Consider the following 19,899-nt stretch of genomic DNA (forward strand, 5'->3'; position numbering starts at 1 on the left):
AAAAATAAAATATTATAGAAAAAGCATCAACCACATAACAAACAAAATAACAATAAAATGGATCATAATGTTTAATCAATTATAAACATGATACAGATTTTAGAGAGAACCGTCCATCTTACTTATTCCACCTAACATTCTGCTGTTCAAATAACACCCACTAGTATATATCAAATAAACAATTATTGCCTTACTGACTAACATATTAATAGCTTAGTAACATGTTCATATTAAGTCTATTAAGAAGTAGTCGTGTATACATCTTATAGGAGATATCCAGCAAACTTATTGGTCTATAATTCCCCGGTTGCTTTGGCTGCATTGCTTCTGTATTCTAAAGCTTGAAAAACTTTCATAACATGTTTTATACTTTTGTAATTTGAGGGGAGTAGGGCTTCGGCTGAAGTACCTTTTTATGTGTATATGGCCTATGGCTAATAAACACTGATTGATAGTTGATTAACATGTTCATATAGTTCCTCTGAATCTAATTTTAATCTCCATCATTGGCATTATTATTATTAATTTTTAAAGTAATTGATTCAGCAACATGTAAAAAATACAGTTCCCACTTCTCATCAGATTGCATCCATTTCACCATACGGTCTTTTACTTGTTCCATTTCAGTATCATACTAGCTGGCCCGGCCACGCTTCACTGTGGCTTTAGATGAGGGGGGGGGAGTTTGGGATGGAGGAGGAAGGGGAGAGCCGTACCAGGTTTTTCCCGTGGCTTGGCTGGGGACGCTCCTCCCTGGTCTCCTGGGGTCTGGCAGCAGGGGGTTTCTCAGTGTGAATGCGCACACCGCGGCAAAGGCGGGCAAGCCACGCCCCCCCGGAACGGCGGGCCCTCATTGGCTCAGCGGAGGTCTGGGGAAATGGGCAGTTTACGGGGCTCAGGTGTGACCTGGGACCCCGGCGAAGGGTGCATTACCTGCTCGCCACAGGAAGGGATGTCGTGTGAAAATTTGGGGGTGATCTGTCTAGCCGTTTCCGCGTTAGACCGTCACCAACAAACGGACGGTTAGCTTTTTATATATATAGATTAAGCAGGATCTTATATATAAAACTCATTGGGTGAACTTGAACCAGTTATTCTCGGTCAACCTACCAGGGCTATAAAAGGAAGTAATGGAGGCGAGGAGAATGATGTGTATGTACCTTGAGCTCCTTGGCAGAAATAGGTGGAACAATGTGGTTAAGGAATGACAAATACATCTTGGCTGTGGTGTAAGCTCTGTTGGGCAAAAGGGCACCTGCTTGAATGGGGTGCAAAATGTGCACCAAAAGCCATGCAATAAATGTTCAAAATGATGCTATTTCTGAATGTTTCTGTTTATGCTCAATCACTCTGACGGATGCTTTCAAATTGGTCAGAGGTGCCATTCTTATTTTTGTGGCCTTTTCCACATGAGTTGTTTACAACGTATCTTGTTGCCAAATGCTAAGATTTTTCTTTTAATTTTCAAACAAAAAATGTCTGCTCACACAGGTCACATCGATTAAAAGTCCAAGACCAGTTGAGCTGCAACTCCTGAATACAATCTTGACAGCTATTTCTTGACAGAGATAATAAAATAGGCATGTGAATTACCGTAGGCAAATAAACAATAGCCTGGGTTTTGGGTTTTGTATGTGTGTTTTTTTAAAAAAATAGCAAATAAGGGAAGTGTCAACCTAGTTTGGGAAAGGGGTTGAAGAGACTTTTCTTGCAGGCACTGTGCATGAAGTCAAAAGGCTGACTTGCTCATTGATTGCCTTTTGCATGGAGCTGCTGCGTTGCTATATGCAGATAGCTGGAGTACTGTTGGGGGCTGTTCTAGTTTCAAGGTAACACTAATGAAGGATGACAGGTGCACTTGAAGGAGTATTTCTCTATTTATGAGGAAAGAGAAGCACGATATCTCAGTTATTCTTCCTCCTTTCTATGCTGCTGTTCATATCTGCAGCTAGCATTGTTAAAAATATTTCATAAATCCCCCGTTTTACAAAATGTTTTCAACTGCTTCTCATACAGACAAATTGAGCTAATACAAGATACCTTTATTGGCGTACACACACATATACATACATATATATGTTAAGATTATTGTTAAAATTAATAGGTTATGAAAGGAAATAAAATTAGTGGTTGAAACAGCTCTGCCATTTTCTTGAAAGGTAAGACTTGAGTTGGGGGGAAGGTTGGAAGGAGGGGGAGGGCTGGAAAGTTAGTATTGGAATGGGGGAGGGTGCAAAGGTGAGGCTTGGGGTGGAGGAGGTTTGAAAAGTAATCCTGGGGGGGTGTTGGAAGGTGTGACTAGGGTTGAGGGAGGGTTTCTGTGGGCCAGCAGATTGACTGCTTTGCAGCCTGGCCTGGGTTTTGGCAGTGGGGGGGTAGGCGAGAGGGCTTTGCCACCCTGCTGCTCCATAACCCAGTGTAGGTGTTGAGGGTGGGAGAAGATGTGAGAGGTCTTTGCTGGCCCCCAAAGCATCTGCTCCGGCTTGGGGGTGGGGGGGTAGGCAGGAGTGCTTCTGCAGGCCCATGGATCAGCTGATCCATGTGCCGGCCTGGCTGGTGGGGGTGGGAGGGCTTCTGTGGGCCCCAGAGCAGTGCTGCCAAGGCACTACTTCTCCAGGGAAGGGATGGAATGTCACCCACCAATGCAGGAGCACGACTCACTTTGTGAGTCCTGCTCCCCCCTTGGTGGAGGGTTCATTGTTGGGACATTCCACCGCTTTGCATTTTATTATGGTTAAGATAGCCCAATCTTGTTAGGTCCTGAAAGCTAAGCAGGTCAGTACTATTATGGGGAACTACCAAGGAAGACATTGCAGAGGAAGGCAACAGCAAACCACTGCTACTTGCCTTGAAAGCCCCTTGCTGAGGTTGTCACAAGTCAGCATTGACTTGATGGCACTTCACACGCACACATATTGTGGGGTTGTGAGATGGCCTCTTCGGAGACAATTTTGGTTGAAGAGTAAGCTCCAAGGAAATTGGCCAGAACAGATCATGTGGAACTGCTTCATTTTTAGCTCACAACAGCCAATATGTGGTGTGGGACCCAGTGCTAATTTTTGGGATCATTAACAAAAATAAGCAAACAATAAAAGTGTTCTAAAAACACCTTCATGAACAGGAAGGCATTGCACAGCATCTTAAAAGATGTGCTTTGGGTTACATGCCCTGCAGTGTTTGGGTCACCATTAAACAGGCCCTGCTTCAAGTATTTGCTGATCCACCCTTCTGAATTGTGCGAAGTCTCAGCAGTGCTGCTTCTGTGGATATTAATGGGAATGAGGGCTGGTAGGAAGGCTGGTACATCATGTGGTGTTCTGGACTTGGACTGCATGGGACTTTATAAGTGGGATCCAGCACCATGAATTAAACCATAAGAGAAACAGATGGTGTTCTTCCTTTGAAATAGTTATGTGTGCCCTCAAAAAGTGAAATAGTTATGTGTGCCCTCCCCTCCTTCAAAAAGTGAGCAGTTGTTTCCTGGCACCACCTGTAGCTTTGCAACTATGCAGAGTACAATGATGTTTTTGGTCCTTGATGTTCCAAATGCACGGTTTATAGTCACAGGAGCTCTTTGGTTTAGGAAAGGCTGCCTCCTGAAAATCTGATCCAAAGTACTTCATGCTGCAGGTTCTCTAAATGCTTCTCTGGATCCAGCAGCAGTCCCCAGATTATCTAAAGGACTGATTATGTAAAGGGCAGATTATCTAAAGAGAATATCTGACTCTTTCTTGTCTACATCACTAGTTCTGTCAGAATTAGCTCCTGTCAAGGTAGGGGTGAAGGGGCTATGGCAGCGGTTCTCAACCTGGGGGTCGGGACCCTTTTGGGGGTCAAATGACCCTTTTACAGGGGTCGCCTAAGACTCTCTGCATCAGTGTTCTCCATCTGTAAAATGGATAAATGTTAGGGTTGAGGGTGACCACAACATGAAGAACTGTATTAAAGGGTCGTGGCATTAGGAAGGTTGAGAACCACTGGGCTATGGGGTTATGAGAATAGAATGGCATAAACATGACACTGTCCTCAGCTAGGAAGTATATATTTACAAAAACCATTTGAGGTAAAATTTAGACCGTGCATACAGATTGCAAATGTATCTATTTCCAGCTTGTCCTTTTTGGACTTAATTTCTTACAGTGCCTTTTTAGATAACGCAGCAACTTGCTAGTGACATAAAAGCAGTGTGTCTTTTGCTCAATCATGATGCTGCAAAATTGTCATAAAGCTGCCATAAAGTGTGCTGCTAAAAATGGGGTAGGGCACAGAAGGGCAAAGGCCAGGTTCAGGGGCAAGTGTAGGTGATGTCTCTCAGGCAAATCTTTTTGTTGCTCAGACTAGTGAGCAAATTTGGAAGATTTTGTAGGGGTTAATACATGAATCAGTGCCATATGACATGCTTTTTGTAGTTGTTTTTGGGACTTGTAAATTGGTCTCCCTGACCTACCTATAGTTTACTATTTTAACAGGAGTTACAGGTGAAATTTCTCACATGATGTCACTCAAACCCCCTCCCCCCAAATTTGAGATCACCTGGGGTTCTTTAGTTGTCTTAAGTCTGCAATCAAAATCTTTTTCTTTCTTCTCTGTTTCAGGTCGTTACTGTGATTGCTTGTTTATTTTTGATGGCTTTTCCCAATCATAACAGAAGTATTTATAAGAAAGGTATTTAATGTGGTTCGAAAGGATTTAGCAGCTCAGTGAGAGTTTCAAGTTATCCTTTGTTGGTTTGTGTGAAAGAAAAGCTATAAACTGTATCTCTTATCCCTCCCTCCAATAAAATGTATTGCTTTGGATGCAAGTTTGCTGTGTTTTGTTACATGTTAGCAACAAAAGAACTTGGAAAATGATATCAAAGAGCTTAACGTATTAGTTCTAAATAACTTTCTTCAATTGAGGCTAAAAGCAAATAAGGAGATTTTAGATGGTTTCATCAGCTATAATTTTTGAAATTTGCATCAGCAATAATTTTTGAAAATAGCAATTCAAATACAATACAAAATATTCAGAAACGTTCTTAGCTGAACTAGAGCCAGACATGATGGAATGGATCCCGACTGCTTCCTGCCCTCATTCTGGTAGCCTCAATGATGGCATTTGGAAGTTTGAAGGGAGGAAAGTACTCAGATGGAGCTAGGTCCAGCACGAAGGGATGGCAAAATAACTGGACAGTCTGCTGGAAGCAATCTAACAAACCATGGCTAAACTGGGCATGATATCTAAATATCTAAAATGGTTAGAGATTAGATGCAAATCATGGTGTAGGTTTGCAAACTGTATTAAAGTATTACATCTCTCATATAGCAAACCCTGTCATCCATTTGGTTTGCAAGGTGATAAAGAAGTCTTGCATGTGTGAATCATACAAACTCTGGAGGGATAGGGATTCATATGGTAAGTGAAACCACAGTTTCCTTGTATCTTTGTAATCATAACTAAGGTTAGTTCTAGTCATGGTTAGGTGTACTGTCTGCAAATAGGTGCCTTGGCTATTCTTCCCTGAGGGTAGTTTTGTCAACTACCTAGCTGGCTTCTAGTTCAGTGCATCAGTCTTATAAACCTTCTACTACCTCATATAGTCTCTGTTGTGCTGTCTGTCTTATTTAGTGTGTGAGAGAGATTAAATAAAGCAGAAGCGGTCGGCAGTACAGCTTCAGCCTCACCTTTGGGGAGGCCGGAGCAAACCACCATTACATTAGCCTGGAATTGTACTATAAGTAAATGTTGGCTCCCCTGCAGGGGATAGAATAAGGTCTAAGTTGTCTGCTATGATTCTTCTGTGCTAGAATAAGGGAGAATTGTTGAGGCCATCCAAGCATTAGCTTGATCCTGCTAGTCACCGGTTGTTAGAAAATAACTCTGGAGTATTTTAATAATGCTAATACATAGCCATTATCTACAGTATTCAGAGCATGTGATCTCAGTAATTCTTAGTGCGAACAATGGAATGCACAGAAAAATTTGCACTGCTATATTTTTTTCAGTTGAATTTTTTTCATTTCTAAAAATCCATTGTTCCATAAAAATAGTAATGTAATGAAAGGGCATGTACAATACCATTCCAGCTGGGTTGTTTAAAAGTTATCATTAATTTTTTCTCAGACGTTTTTAGGATATTAAATATCTCTTATTTACTCGTTTACTTATAAAGAAGCAATAAATTAAAACCAAAAATGCAAATAGTCCAAATCCAAAATCATGTAATGTCATAAATTTATTGGCTGCAAATACAACCAAAAGACTTGCAGGAGCTGATAGACTGTGAACAAGCTAAATTAAATATTGATTGATTTAAAGGCAGTGGAAATTCTTCTGTTTCGCATCCCTTCAGAAAACCCACTGATCATTGATTACATTACAATCCAGTAAAGGAGGCAAACATTATTACCACTATGCTAGAGAAGGCAGGGAGAGAAAATGAGGCTGAAAGTCCACCTGATGTCCCTATTGCTGAGGTGAGATTTAAATTGTGAACTCCCAGCTTGCTCTCCTGCTGCTCCAGGACATCAGGATTAAATGCTGTCTTTACATATATAGATAGATAGATTTATGTATATCTTCAGATTTTTTTTTGCTGAATTGCATTGAGTTCAACGTGATGAAAATATGGGACTTTGGTTATGAATTTCTTTTGTTTTCTAAGTTTGTTACCAGAGATTGTGCCAAACAGTACAAGGTTCTAGTCCTGTATACTGGAGGAAAAGGTTTCAAATGTAGAAAGGGACTGGGTGCTTTGGGTTTGCTCATCAGAGGTTAGAGTCTGCCTAGCCGAGTCCTGTCCTTGCCTTATTTGAGCTGGGAGAAACTTCCCAGCCTTCACAAGCTGTGAATGATCACATCCTAAAAGCTTGGTGACCATCAGGAAATGTTGCTGTGGAATTGATTCAGGATGGAAGGTGCCGGGAGAGCTCGGAATGGTTTGAAATGTTCAATTCCAGGAAATTTTGAAAGCAGTAACTCAATATGCTTCCCTCCTAGCACAAATTGTGTGAACAGCTGAGGTAGTCTGCATCGCCTCCTAATCAGGGCCCGACTTCTGTGGCTTGTTCCGGGAAGTCTGAAGTTCATTAAACAGCTGTTAACTTCCTTGTCAATGATCCAAATGGGACCAGTTACCCATTCTCTTTATTAGAGCTAACTGGAGATTACAAAGCAGCATGCTAGCTTTTGAGTTTTACAGAAATCTTCCTCAGGCTTGGTATAAAAGCAAAAAAAAAGTGGCGGGGAAAATAAGATCTTTCTGGTAGAAGGCATAGTAGGAGCTCAATTTTAAATTTAAATTTTAAATATATCACAGTCTTAAAGTAGTACTCTCTGCATATTGACTTAGTCACAATGTGCTTAGAGAAGGGGTCTGCAACCTGCGGCTCTCCAGATGTTCATGAACTACAATTCCCATCAGCCCCTGCCAGCATGGCCAATTGGAGCAATAAATCAAAAGTTGTACCAGAACATAATAGAATAAAGAAGCTAAGGTTGCTGCCCAATAAAAATATGGAATACATGCGTCCCTTGTAAAACAGAAGGAAAGGAACCTGTGGTAGTCCTTATAATAGCATAGCTCAGAAATTAATTTTAGATGAAGTCTAAGACTTACATCCCAATCCAGATCCCTCAGGTGGCCAGGGACAGCGATGCTGCTGTGCCACCATCCTGCCTCCAGAAGGCTTCCAGACCATGTGGGGAGGCAGCTAAAAGGAAAAAAATCCGACTGCCCGGAAGCTCTCCATAGGGCTTAATGGAGATACTCCACCTTTCAGGTGGCGTGATTCTGAGCCCCGGGCATGGTGTTCCTGGCCCTAAAGCCCAGGTGCTCTAAAGTGGGCTCCACCCCAAGGAACACCCAGTGTGCCCCTGCACATTGCTATCCAATTGGAGGCCTGCATTGCTTCTCAGCGACTTGGACTTATGGGTTTTGCCACTGCATCCAGGGGCACCCAGCCACTGGCACCATTGCCCCCTCCATTGGCAGGGGTGTCCCTTGTGCTGGCGGAGTGGGCAAGCATGTTGGCACCACCCCCTGCCAATCCCACAGCCCATCATTGTCCCCTCCTCCACAATCTGGATTGGGGTGCCCAAGTCAAAAGAAGCCAAATGTGGTGCTGTTTTGAGCAGTTTCCCTCTTTAGGAAAAGTTCTAAGTCCCAGCCATCTTTCATTTCTAGAATGTAATGTCTGAACAGAAATAGGGATTGTTATAAAGCTTGCAACTTGGAACAATGGGACAGAGAACCTTCCCACAAGAAACTCTGCTTGCAAGTAAGTGTCCTATCTTCCTGTTTTGAAGCAACACATTTGTCCCTCTTAGTTGCAATTTTGTCCCTTATTATTCCTGTTCCTGTGTTTATATGAGAGCGCTGCAGAGGCATGTCAAAGAGAAACAATGAGAAATCAGACCGGCAACTAGGAATAGGAAAGAAAGGATTCGTGATTTTGGGCCATGTTAACGCTGTACCTCAGAAGAAGGTGCAGGTGTTTATTACAAGTCTTCCTGTACAGAATATCTTGGTGCACATGTATGTTCACCACTTGTTGATTTGCATGTGTGAATGAGCTATCACAAACATCATTTTACTTCACCTCAAGCATAGCACTCTCCCTTGGAGTCAGTTCATACATTCTGCTGTGAATAATCAAGTACATGTGCCTGTTGTATTTGAGCTGCAAGAGGGCATTGCAAGCTCTTCATTCTTTTTCTTTGCCTGAGGAATCATTGAGAAGTTAGTTCATATTTATACAGATTTCAGGAAAATTTTAACCAACTTTCATCCTTGTACTATTTTCATGGGGAAGAAAACCCGTTTATGTTATTTCGAAGAGAAATCCCCTCCCTCTTCATATCAGGCTGGAATTTGCATGCTAAAACTTGGCAGTTTGGTTTCTGGCATTTAATCTTTTCTCAAGTTCATCTAGTATGTTTGTTTCACTTTCATATTTATTACACATATGTGGGGAAAAGATTTTTAAATGACCATTATACTGTCTGTATATACACTGCAGTTTACAAAAAATTGTAAGTGTAGTGCGGTAGAGGGGTATGAATCACCTCAGGGTAGCTGAACTCATGGAGAGTGAGGGACATGGAATCCAAAGTTGTAGAAGATTGAAAACAATGTTTGGTCATATTTTCCCCAAGTTCAGTTTGAGTCTACCCTTGTTATATTTCTGCTGACTTTACACAGAGTTTTTATTGTTATGAATGAATTTCATGTGTGGATTCTTGGAGCTTTAGTGTTCTGAAGTCAGACTGTAGACAGTTTCTTTTTTATTTTCCTGAAAGGGTCATTCCGCACATGCAGAATAATGCACTTTCAAACTGCTTTCAGTGCTCTTTGAGCTGTGCGGAATAGCAAAATCCACTTGCAAACAGTTGTGAAAGTGGTTTGAAAATGCATTATTTTGCGTGTGCGGAAGGGGCCAGAGGGTTTTAAGTGTCCTGTTTAGCTGTAGTTTTGTTCTTCATCTCTTAAAGATTTTTTAAAGTATTTTGGTTCATCCTTTAAACTGCAGACAGCTCATTTAAACATAAATTATTTTAATGGGAGTGATTAATTGTGAAATGTGGGATTTGAGAAGAAAGATATTTTTTGTAACAAATGTGAAATTATTAGAACAGTCATAGCATTTTAGACCATTGAGCCATAACATGTTATGTTTGATAGCGAATTCGATCAGATTCCTAGCAGTGTAATTGGTCTGGGTATCCTCAGAATGACGCTCTGATGGAAGTAAGAGTGAATAGACATAATCGTTATCATCATAACCTTCACGTTCCAAATATGAGGTTAGATTATTACCCACTCTCGCATTGAAATCCCCCAATATAGTAATTTCAGTTGAAGGATATTTTAGTTCTAGCTCCTCAACAAACGAGGATAAATTTTGCCACGGGTCATCACGAACGTTATTATTCGCACCAGGGCGGATATACGTATTAATGAATATCAGTGATGATTTGCCCCAATTAATCAGCAATGCTTGAATTAAGTGGGAGGGGGTTGATAGAATTTTTGCTGGCACAGAGACAGACATTAAAATGCAGACACCACCAGACGGTCGGCCGGGCACATTGTATTTAATTGCTGGGGAGCAGAAGGCACTGTAGCCCTCAAAATCTATGGGATGATATAGCCAAGTTTCCTGTAAGAGAATTAGATCTGCTTTTCTCAGATATTTGAGAAAGTTTGGGTTCCCGCATTTATTCCTCCACCCCGAGATATTCCAAGACAGAACCGAAAGATCAAATTGTTTTTGGCGTCAGGTGGAAGAATCCAGGGATGAAATTGCTGGTAGAGAATGCTGTATGCAGCCATTGAAGGATGTTCTCTTATGAGAGGCTGCATGCACAGCTGGAGGAATGCCACCAGCAGACTCTTGGAGGAGGGACCAAGTATTCTGGACACTGTCAAGGTGAGGACTTCCAGCCGGTGCTTGCTGAGGGTGGCATTGGTCTCCTGCTTTCACAGGCTCGGTTTCCGCTGTTTCCGCTTGTGTCATAGCGTCCATTTCAGTCAATGTATAATGATGATAGTATTGTGGGAACTAGCAGTCTAGAGTCAGTAGAGTCGGCCTTAGCAGCAAGAGCACTCTGTTCGGCAGATAGGGACCATTGGCTAATACATTACTAGAATCTTCTTGTTGGTGCATTATCAAATCCTTATCCATATTGGTCAAAGAAGGTTGTAATAAATGACTTATTTTATTAGGGCATGGTGTTATTGCTACTTCTCCTACCTGAGGTAATTCTACAACTGCCTCAGGTGCTTCTTGCCCAATAGTTGTTTCAGTTATAACCAAAACTTCCTGTAAGTCCTTGTTTGTGCTTGTAGTTGATATTTGCCTCTGGTGCTTGGATTGTGATGGATCATGCCAATTGATTTCTATTAGTTCTTGTGCCCACGATTTGCCTCTGTTTACGTTGACCATCTCAGGATGTAGGGTTTCAACTGGTTTTGGATCGACTTCCCATTCGTAAGGTATATTGGAAGTTGAAGCAGCAGTGGGCTCTATGCACTTGTCCAAAGTCGCAACTCCCATAATTCGAGGAGTTCTGCTTGGATTTTCTTCTTTATGTTGGGTGTTTGCTTTTCCTGTATTAGTGGGTAGATCATTGTACATATGTTCTTCTGTTTCTTTTAGAGGTGAGGAACTGAGAATCAGAGACAATTGTGCTACCAATTGTCTCCAATCATTAATTAAATCTTGGGTTGGAAGACTGAGCTTTGGCACAGCGATTCTGGGCTCATATTTTTTGTAACATTTACATGTTTGTATGTAGATTGATATCCCTGAATAAAACCTGACATTTAATTAAAGGTTCACTGTAGTTGGTGGGAATGGATCTTTAAATCAGCTGATGCTTCCTCTAAAAAGATAAAAGAGATTCTAATTGAGGATTAGTGTGTTTGGGGTCTTGCTTAAAATATGTCTCCCCAGAAGGGCTACTGAGAACAGCCATGCCATCCTGTCAGCTGTTTAGATTACCAGTACTATAAAGAGACCAATGATGGAGCTCTGCCAATGTTTAATCTAACCAGGACTTTAGTCTTGGAAAACATAAATTTGATTACTGCATTTTTATCCCACCCATCCTCCAAAGAACTCAGGGTGATGTGCATCAGTTTCAGAAACTCTCACAAAACCCCAGGAAGGTAGGTTAGGCTGACGGGAGTGTGACTGGCCCAAGGTTACCTTCCAAGCTTCCTGACATAGTGGGGAATCAAACCTGGATCCTCCAGATCTTAGACTAGCACTTAACCACTACACCAAGCTGGCTTTATGTGTCATATTTATTTCATCCATAGTCCATCTCTCTTGCTGAGATCCAGGTCCCCCAATTTTTAAAAAATGCAGTACAAATATTATACACTCCACAATGCAGTAGAACAAGAATGTATTTGACAGCAGTCAAAACAGTATAGTACAGGCAACAAACAGTATAGTAGAAGTGCATTACAAAATCAGAAAACAGTGCAATAAAAACTCTTAAACATATAATAAACAACGCAGTGAAAGCTACTTACGAAACCTGAAAGAGGAGAAAAATGTTGGCCCATTTTGGTCCTGAACCAATAAATAATTGCACTTAGTCCTCAGACAAATGGATTGGGATGAATCTTGGATAGCCTTAATTAGTTGGGTTGATCACAATTTCTGAGCTTCCTTGAGCACAGGGGAAGGTGGGATACAAGTATTTCAATAAAAAGACGTCTTGGTTTGCAGCACAGTCTCTGTTGCTACTGTAACTGGTGAACAAGCAATTGGATATTTTCAAACTTGGATTGCCGGGGTATGTCTTCCAGACAGGCTGTGACCTTTGCATGCATATGGGTATATTAAGTGCAATCAAGTCATTAACAGCCATGCTTAGGTCTTGCAAATGTGAAGGCCATGATTTCCTTTGAGTCAATTCATCTCATGTTGGGTCTTCCTCTTTTTCCTGCTGCTTTATACTTTTCTTGACATTATTGTCTTTTTCAGTGATTCTTGTCTTCTCATAATGTGACAAACTTCCAATAGCCTCAGTTTCAGTATTTTAGCTTTTAGGAAGAGTTCAGGCATGTATTATAGAAATTAGTCTTCTTATTGGAAGACTGTGCCCTGTTTCCATGCTCAGATGGCCCAAGATGGCTTAAGGCTTCTGACTTGGCAGCCCATGTATGTATGCCAGGGGTCCCCAAACTTTTTAAACAGGGGGCCAGTTCACTGTCCCTCAGACTGTTGGAGGGCCGGACTAAAAAAAAACTATGAACAAATTCCTATGCACAAATGATTGTAAAATGTTTGATTTCACCTTTCAGCCTTTCTGTCATGGTCTATTTTTAGAACAGTGACCAAAGTATGTCAAGTACAGGGTGGGCTCCAAATATTGTTGGGGAGGCTGTGGAATACCTTCCGCTGTAAAAAAAAAAAAGCAGAACTTTCCCAATGAAACATTCCATCTAACCCAGGATCAGGTATCTTCCTGGGTTCTTTCCTCCCTAGCAGCCAGCAAGTGATTCACCAGCCTAGCTGATGCCAATGGGAGTGAGGCGGAACAGAAAGCCTGAGAGCAACACATGGAGTAGCTGAGAGGGAAGGGCGGAGCAGGTGTTGCCACATGTAAGGTTTCCAACTCTGGGTCAGAAAATTCATGGAGATTTGGGGGTGCCATCATGTAACTGCAATCAACAGCCGTTGGGGCCGGTTCCTCCTCTCCCTCGAGCCCCCACTGCACATGAATGGAGCCATCGCCGCCATGCCTGGCGGGCCGGATAAATGCCTTCAGGGGGCCACATTTGGCCCCTGGGCCGTAGTTTGGGGACCCCTGATGTATGCCATACTCCGTAGGCTGAGAATTACTGGCAAAAATAAGTCAGCTTTGTAGGGATCTAGAATCACAATGTCTTAAGCTAAATTTTCTCCATCTCTACATGGCATTTGATTCAGCATTGTCTCCAGCTGGGCTGCAGTTGGATAATTATGGCTTAGAGTGGATGATAATTGGCAGGCTCTGGTTCTTTGGTGCACAGTGCCTTTACTGAAAGGCAAAATGCTTTGCTAATAAAGAAAGCAGGGAACCAATGTTATATTGGTGGGTTAATGTCCCATTTTAGCTCAGCACTGTTGATCCTGACTAGGTGAGAACTTGAGCACAGCCCTCTAGCTTTTGTACAGAGATCTTTTCCAGCCCAAGTAGCTGAGAGAAATTGTGAAGATTGGCCTTTGGGTCAGCAAAACAGTGGCCTTCCATGTCAGAAATGAGGAAAGAAACAAGAGAAGCTAGGGAAAGATGCTGTCAGTGTGGATTGCAAAGGTACATTGAGGGCTTATCTCAGCTGCAGAAGTAAACTAGTTTAATAGTAATTTTCTCACCTCAAGGAACTGTAAATCAGGTAGGGAAGGGGTCTGTAAGGATTTCTATAGCGAGCTGTCAGCTCCCTTACCCAAGGATAGTTCCCAGAATTGATTTATCCATGAGAAATAGTATTGGAGTAAAACTAGTATTTGTAACCAATACACCATTCTGACTCTCCATACAGGTCTTATGGTGACTTATGGTAGCACAGACTACTGGCAAACTTGTCTTTGCACCAAAAGGTCCAGAGCTTCCATAACAGAGTAGGGATTCAATCCCAGTTCTCTCAGATTCCATGCTGACTTTTTCAACGTGAAACGTGGATTGCCTTCATATTCTGTATGTGTGCTTCTCAGAAGCATGTCACTGTTCTGCCGAAGCCAGGATGCTGGATTAGATGGACCCTCAGCCTGGTCAGCAAGGGTGTTCCTGTTCTTGGGCCCTTTCCCCACTTTCCTTAAGCCCCGCTACCCTCCTAAAGTAGCACGGGGTTCAGCTGCCCTCCCCACTTCAAGGGCGGCGAGAACGCAGCAGCCCCGACGCTGCTTCTCTCGCGCCCCCTTGACGCGCGGAATTTCTGGCGCCTTTTCAAAGGGTGCCTTTCGACAACCCCGCACAGAGCGCAGAGCGCGGGGTCGTGAGGAAGCCGGGGCGCTCCCGCAGCAACCCTCGGGCAAAGGTGAGTGGGGAAAGGGCCTTGGTCCCTCTGGGCAGGGGGCAGGCTTCTGTCCATTTACAAAGAGTGATTACTGCTGTGCAGAAACTTGGACACGCCTCCCCTCCATGATGTTCTTACGACAAAGGACTCCTTGCAGGACTAACTGATGTGATGTTATGTTTTCCTCAAGTCATCTGTAAATAACGGCATGCCGATCTGTTTCTGTCCCTTGATCTTTGCTCCTGTTGTCTTGATTGACCTGTACTGGCTTCTCCCTTCCTCTCTCACATACATAGCTCTTCAGGACAAGTAATTTTACTGTCCTTTTGTACGGATCTGTTCCTATTTCTTGATTCGTCCAAGTTGCTGGCATCTATGCAAAAACAGAGGCTTCCCCTTTGGTACTTTCAATTCACTCTGCACACAGCAGTATTTGGCAGTAATTCCTGTGGAACACCATGGGATTGTCAAAGAAAGATTATTTTTTAAAAATATATGTACACACTACAGTTTTCTCAGAACCCCCTAAGAAAAAACTCTGATGACCTTTTAAAAGGGCATGTTTGTATCCTGCTTTCATTTAATGTATATATTTCTCTATTTGGTTGAACAGCAGTAATATTTGGGGAGAATGAAGGAATTTGGACTGTTGCTGCCATCCAGATATATGTTTGCAAGGGAGGGGGTATGCCTTGCAATGAACACTGAAAAGAGATTCTGAAGGTTTTCGTCACGATTCAGTTAGAACTGCAGAAAAGCAACCAGGCATTTAGTTCCATAGTTCCTTTTGTGAAGAACCTGCTATGGCAGCCTGTAGAATATTGTCTTTTGTTGCACATTAGCAGAACCTGAGGGTAATCAGATTGTGTTTGGGTTATGTGGAGACAAATGCCATGAACATCTTCTATTCAGCTCTATCCTACATATATACTCAACCCAGTTTCATAACTTCTGCTTTTCTCTTCAGACGTAGTAAACTGGTGCTCAGGAAGAAACATTGCTCTTTCATGTTTAAAATCTGCAGTTCAGTTCCATCCCACAGGAACAGCTATGTGTTTTTTCTTTTTTCTTTTCTAGATCCTCTCCTCCCTGGCCTGATTTTGTGTGTGTGTGAGTGTGTGTTTGTGTGTGTGTGTGTGTATGTGTGAGTGAGAGAGAGACGGAGAGAGAGAGACTGAAAGGCTGAGAGAGCAGCTGCTGTTCTGTTGCATACTGACTCGGGTTTCCCATCTACCCCCACCCCCAGAGGGCAAATGGTTTCCTGGTCTGTGATGCAGGAAATTTGTGTCAGTGCATTAATGTAGTACAAAAGACTAGGGACAAATCAGCATCAGTTAGAAAGGCTGTGCTTTTTTCAGGGACATTTTGCAAGGATAGCATGCAAAAATTGCCTTGCTGTCATGCATTGTGTTTTTAAGCTGCTTCTGTAACTGATGTTAAGAATAGACATTTGTGCACAGTGCACTTTTAAAGCTTCTGCATATTGAATTGGAGCCAGAAAATATTTTTCCTGTTCCCCAAATACAAGGATCAAATTTTTAGGAGCTCAGATTTTTAGAACCTCTGGGAAATTCTCCCCGTCAATCATTAATGTGCAAATATTTTTGCAAACTTTTCTTTTTTCAAAAATAGTTGGAAGAGACCACAAGGGCCACCAAGTCCAACCACCTGTCATGCAGGAACACACAATCAAAGCACTCCTGACATATGATCATCCAGCCTCTGTTTAAAAACCTCCAAAGAAGGAGACTCCACCACTCTCCGAGGCAATGAATTCCACTGTCAAGCAGCCCTGACAGTCAGAAAGTTCTTCCTAATGTTTAGGTGGAATCTCTTTTCCTGCACCTTGAATCCATTACTCCGTGTCCTAGTCTCTGAGGCAGCAGAAAACAAGCTTGTCCCTCTTTGACATGACATTCCTTCAGATATTTATACATAGTTTTCATGTCCCATTTTAACCTTCGCTTCTCCAGACTAAACATCCCCAGCTACCTAAATCTCTCTTTATAAGGCATGGATTCCAGGCCTTTTACCATTTTGGTTGCCCTCCTCTGGACACATTCCAGCTTATCAATATTCTTCTTTAATTGCAATGCCCAGAACTGAACACAATACTCTAGGTGAGGTCTGACCAATGCATAGTAGAGTGGTACAATTACTTCCCTCGATCAAGACACTATACTCTTATTAATGCATCCAAGAATTGCATTGGCTTTCTTGGCTGCCATATCACACTGCTGACTCATGTTCAGTTTGTGGTCTAAGACTCCCAGATCCCTTTCACATGTAGTGTTGTCAAGCCAGGTGTCATCACTGCTTATGATCTACCTAAGTGAAGAATCTTACATTTATCTCTGTTGAAATTCATTTTGTTAGTTTTACCCCAGCTCTCTAACCTCTCCAGATAATTTTGAATCCTGCCCCTGTCCTCCGGGGTATTAGCTACCCCTCCTAATTTGGTATCATCTGCAAATCTGATTAACATGCCCTCTATTTCATTATCCAAGTCATTGATAAAAATATTGAATAGCACTGGGCCCAGGACAGAACCCTGTGGCGCTCCACTATTCACTTCTCTCTAGGATGAAAATGAGCCATTGATGAGCACTCGTTGTGTTCGGCCAGTCAACCATTTACAAATCCATCTAACAATTGCACTATCTAGTCCACATCTTTCAGGCTTACTTGCAAGAATATCACGGGGCACCTTGTCAAAGGCCTTACTAAAATCAAGGTATGCTATGGTCAAAGCATTCCCTTCATGTACTGTTTTTCACTCTACCAAAAAAAAAAAAGAGAGAGAGAGAGATAATGTTTAATATGGGATTTGGAAAGATAAAATTTGGTAATCACATTTGCCCTTGAAAAGAAACAGTGATCACATAGGCCCTTTCCGCATGGGGCCAAAAACAGCGGCCCAGGGATGGAAAAACACCGGTCCCTGGGGTGTTGTTCGCACAGGTGCGTTGCAGCAGCGCCGTCCTGTGTGGCCCCGAGCGGTGCGAAGGCGCCGCTTTCCACCTTCCTTCCCGAGGGAGGTTTTTGGAAAGAGCCACCATCTGGTCAGCACGGTGCGAACAGCACTGCGCCGAAGACGCCATTTTCCTGTCGTCCCCCCCACCACTCACCTCGTCCTCCAGCATCAGTCTGGAGGGATGCTGAGACCTGCCCACGCTGCCCTCCGACCCCTGGAGGCGCGGATAAGCCCATAGATTCCCTGTTTAGTTCCCTGATGGGAATTGTGTGGGTTAATTGACAAGCCTTCGTTATGACAGTTTCTAACAGTGAAAACCGACTTTTTTGAATGTGTGTGAAAGTCCTTGGGATTTGAGGTTCAAATGATTCAGTATATTGTTCCTGTGGGACATTCACCAAAAAAATATTTTGGGGCTTGTGGAATATGCACTGCTATCTCTCACACTACACAGAAGACTAATTTGCATCTCCTATATGGCTGGTCTGGTTGTATTTAATACGGTTCATCCTGTTAACTATTGGTACGAAATAAGACACTGCATAGTTTCAGCATCTTGTGAAACTTTTTGCCTTTTAAAAAATCTCAACAGGAGAAACTGGCCTTGGGAAATCAACCCTGATGGATACTCTTTTCAACACCAAGTTTGAAGGCGAGCCAGCCTCACATTCACAGCCAGGAGTTCAGCTAAAATCCAGCACTTACGACCTTCAGGAAAGCAATGTCCACTTGAAGCTGACCATTGTTAGCACAGTGGGTTTTGGAGACCAGATTAACAAAGAGGACAGGTAAGCAGGAGATGACTGTTGATCAACCTCAGGATTTCCTTTTCTTTGTGTTGTTGGCATTCTGAGAACTGGTTTTGACAATACATCAGCAAATATCCAGCCACAACTTAGTTGTAAAACATTTGCTTGGTATGCTCAAGGTCTTATTTCAGTCCTTGGCATCTTCTCTCAAAGGCTTTTGGACAACACAGAGCTGAATGGCCTAATGTAATATAAGTCAGATTCACTGTATCAGTTGTTCATGCTAGTAGCCAGCTCATGTAAGCATTCTAGTGCTAGTGCCACAAACTCATAGGAAACCTGGGCAGGTCTTGGCTTGGCTAATAAATTGCATCATTTCCAGTTTGCAGTCTGCTCATGCCAGTAGCATGAGCAATTCCCCCCTCTCCTCAAGCCAGCTTCTAGTCTACCATCGGAAATGATCCTTGATTTCTAGGAATCAAGGTATTTGTTTGTGGTTTCTTGATGGACCTGGTTGACAATATGTGGGATTTGTTTGTTTAGATTGTATGAAAATTATGGATGGGGTGGGCACTGGTAACTGTTCATGACATGGACAAAGGTTTTGTGTAATCAACGTGTTCCCTTTGCATTATCAAGGATTTGTGCTTACCCCACACTCTTGAATGAGGTGCAAGCCAGGAATCCTTTATGCTTTGTGATATATGCTCTGTTTTTTCTCCCCTTCTTAAAAAAGTTATAAGCCTATAGTGGAGTTCATCGATGCCCAGTTTGAAGCTTATCTGCAAGAGGAACTGAAAATTAAGCGAGTTTTACACAACTATCACGATTCCCGGATCCATGCTTGCTTGTATTTCATCGCTCCCACTGGCCACTCTTTAAAATCTCTGGATTTGGTAACAATGAAGAAGTTAGACAGTAAGGTATGACTTATGTTGACATCAGTGACAGAGTGTTAATTGTTTTGGGATTCTTTTTTCTTATTGCATGTGAAGAAGTCCACCCCCCCACCCTTTAGTTTGCCGTCTCCTTGTCACTTCTTGTACCACAGGTAGGAGCAGAGTGGTAATGCTCATATTTTGCATGCACAAGGCCTGCCATCTCTTTAAAAGCATTGTGAGTAGCATGGTTTCATTCTGAGAACTCAGGTGGCTGCTTTGTATATTCCGTAGAACACTTTGTATGCTCCATAGAAAACTTTGGACCCCAACCCCTTCCTTCCTTTCCCCTCTCTTGGTTTTCTTACAGGTAAATATCATTCCTATTATTGCGAAATCGGATGCCATCTCCAAGAGTGAATTGACAAAATTCAAAATTAAGATCACAAGTGAACTTGTCAGCAATGGGGTACAAATCTACCAATTCCCTACGGATGATGAGTCTGTTTCAGAAATAAATGGAACCATGAATGTAAGCAACACAAAATTACTAATTTATTCTGGCCAGATTTGGGGAGGGGGGAGGGATATTTTGCAAAATATAGTGTTGCCTTCCTTCTAGGGATTACAGAAATGATGTACAACCCATAAAAAGAGCAATTGAATTGCTATTGTTTACTACTATAACATGCCCAGCGAATGGCTTACTTGTTCTTAAAATATAATTAATATGTCTCAACCAAGAGCAATATTCTGTAATGAAGTACAAATCTTTCACTAGCCAGTTTTTCATAAGAGACAGTG

The 19,899-nt window shown here is 42.3% G+C and overlaps 1 protein-coding gene across 4 annotated transcripts in view; it reads left to right on the forward strand.

Annotated features, from left to right (window-relative positions):
• The window catches only part of SEPTIN6 (septin 6), a 54,658-nt gene that overhangs the window by 13,784 nt on the left and 20,975 nt on the right, over positions 1-19,899 (forward strand). For all 4 annotated transcript variants that reach the window (XM_048513620.1, XM_048513623.1, XM_048513621.1 and 1 more), the window contains exons 3-5: positions 18,061-18,256; positions 18,954-19,140; positions 19,466-19,627. In XM_048513620.1, coding sequence (XP_048369577.1) covers positions 18,061-18,256; positions 18,954-19,140; positions 19,466-19,627 — 545 coding nt within the window. The remainder of the gene's footprint in view (positions 1-18,060; positions 18,257-18,953; positions 19,141-19,465; positions 19,628-19,899) is intronic.

This window comes from Sphaerodactylus townsendi, linkage group LG13, assembly GCF_021028975.2.
Source record: "Sphaerodactylus townsendi isolate TG3544 linkage group LG13, MPM_Stown_v2.3, whole genome shotgun sequence".
Lineage (NCBI taxonomy): Eukaryota > Metazoa > Chordata > Lepidosauria > Squamata > Sphaerodactylidae > Sphaerodactylus > Sphaerodactylus townsendi.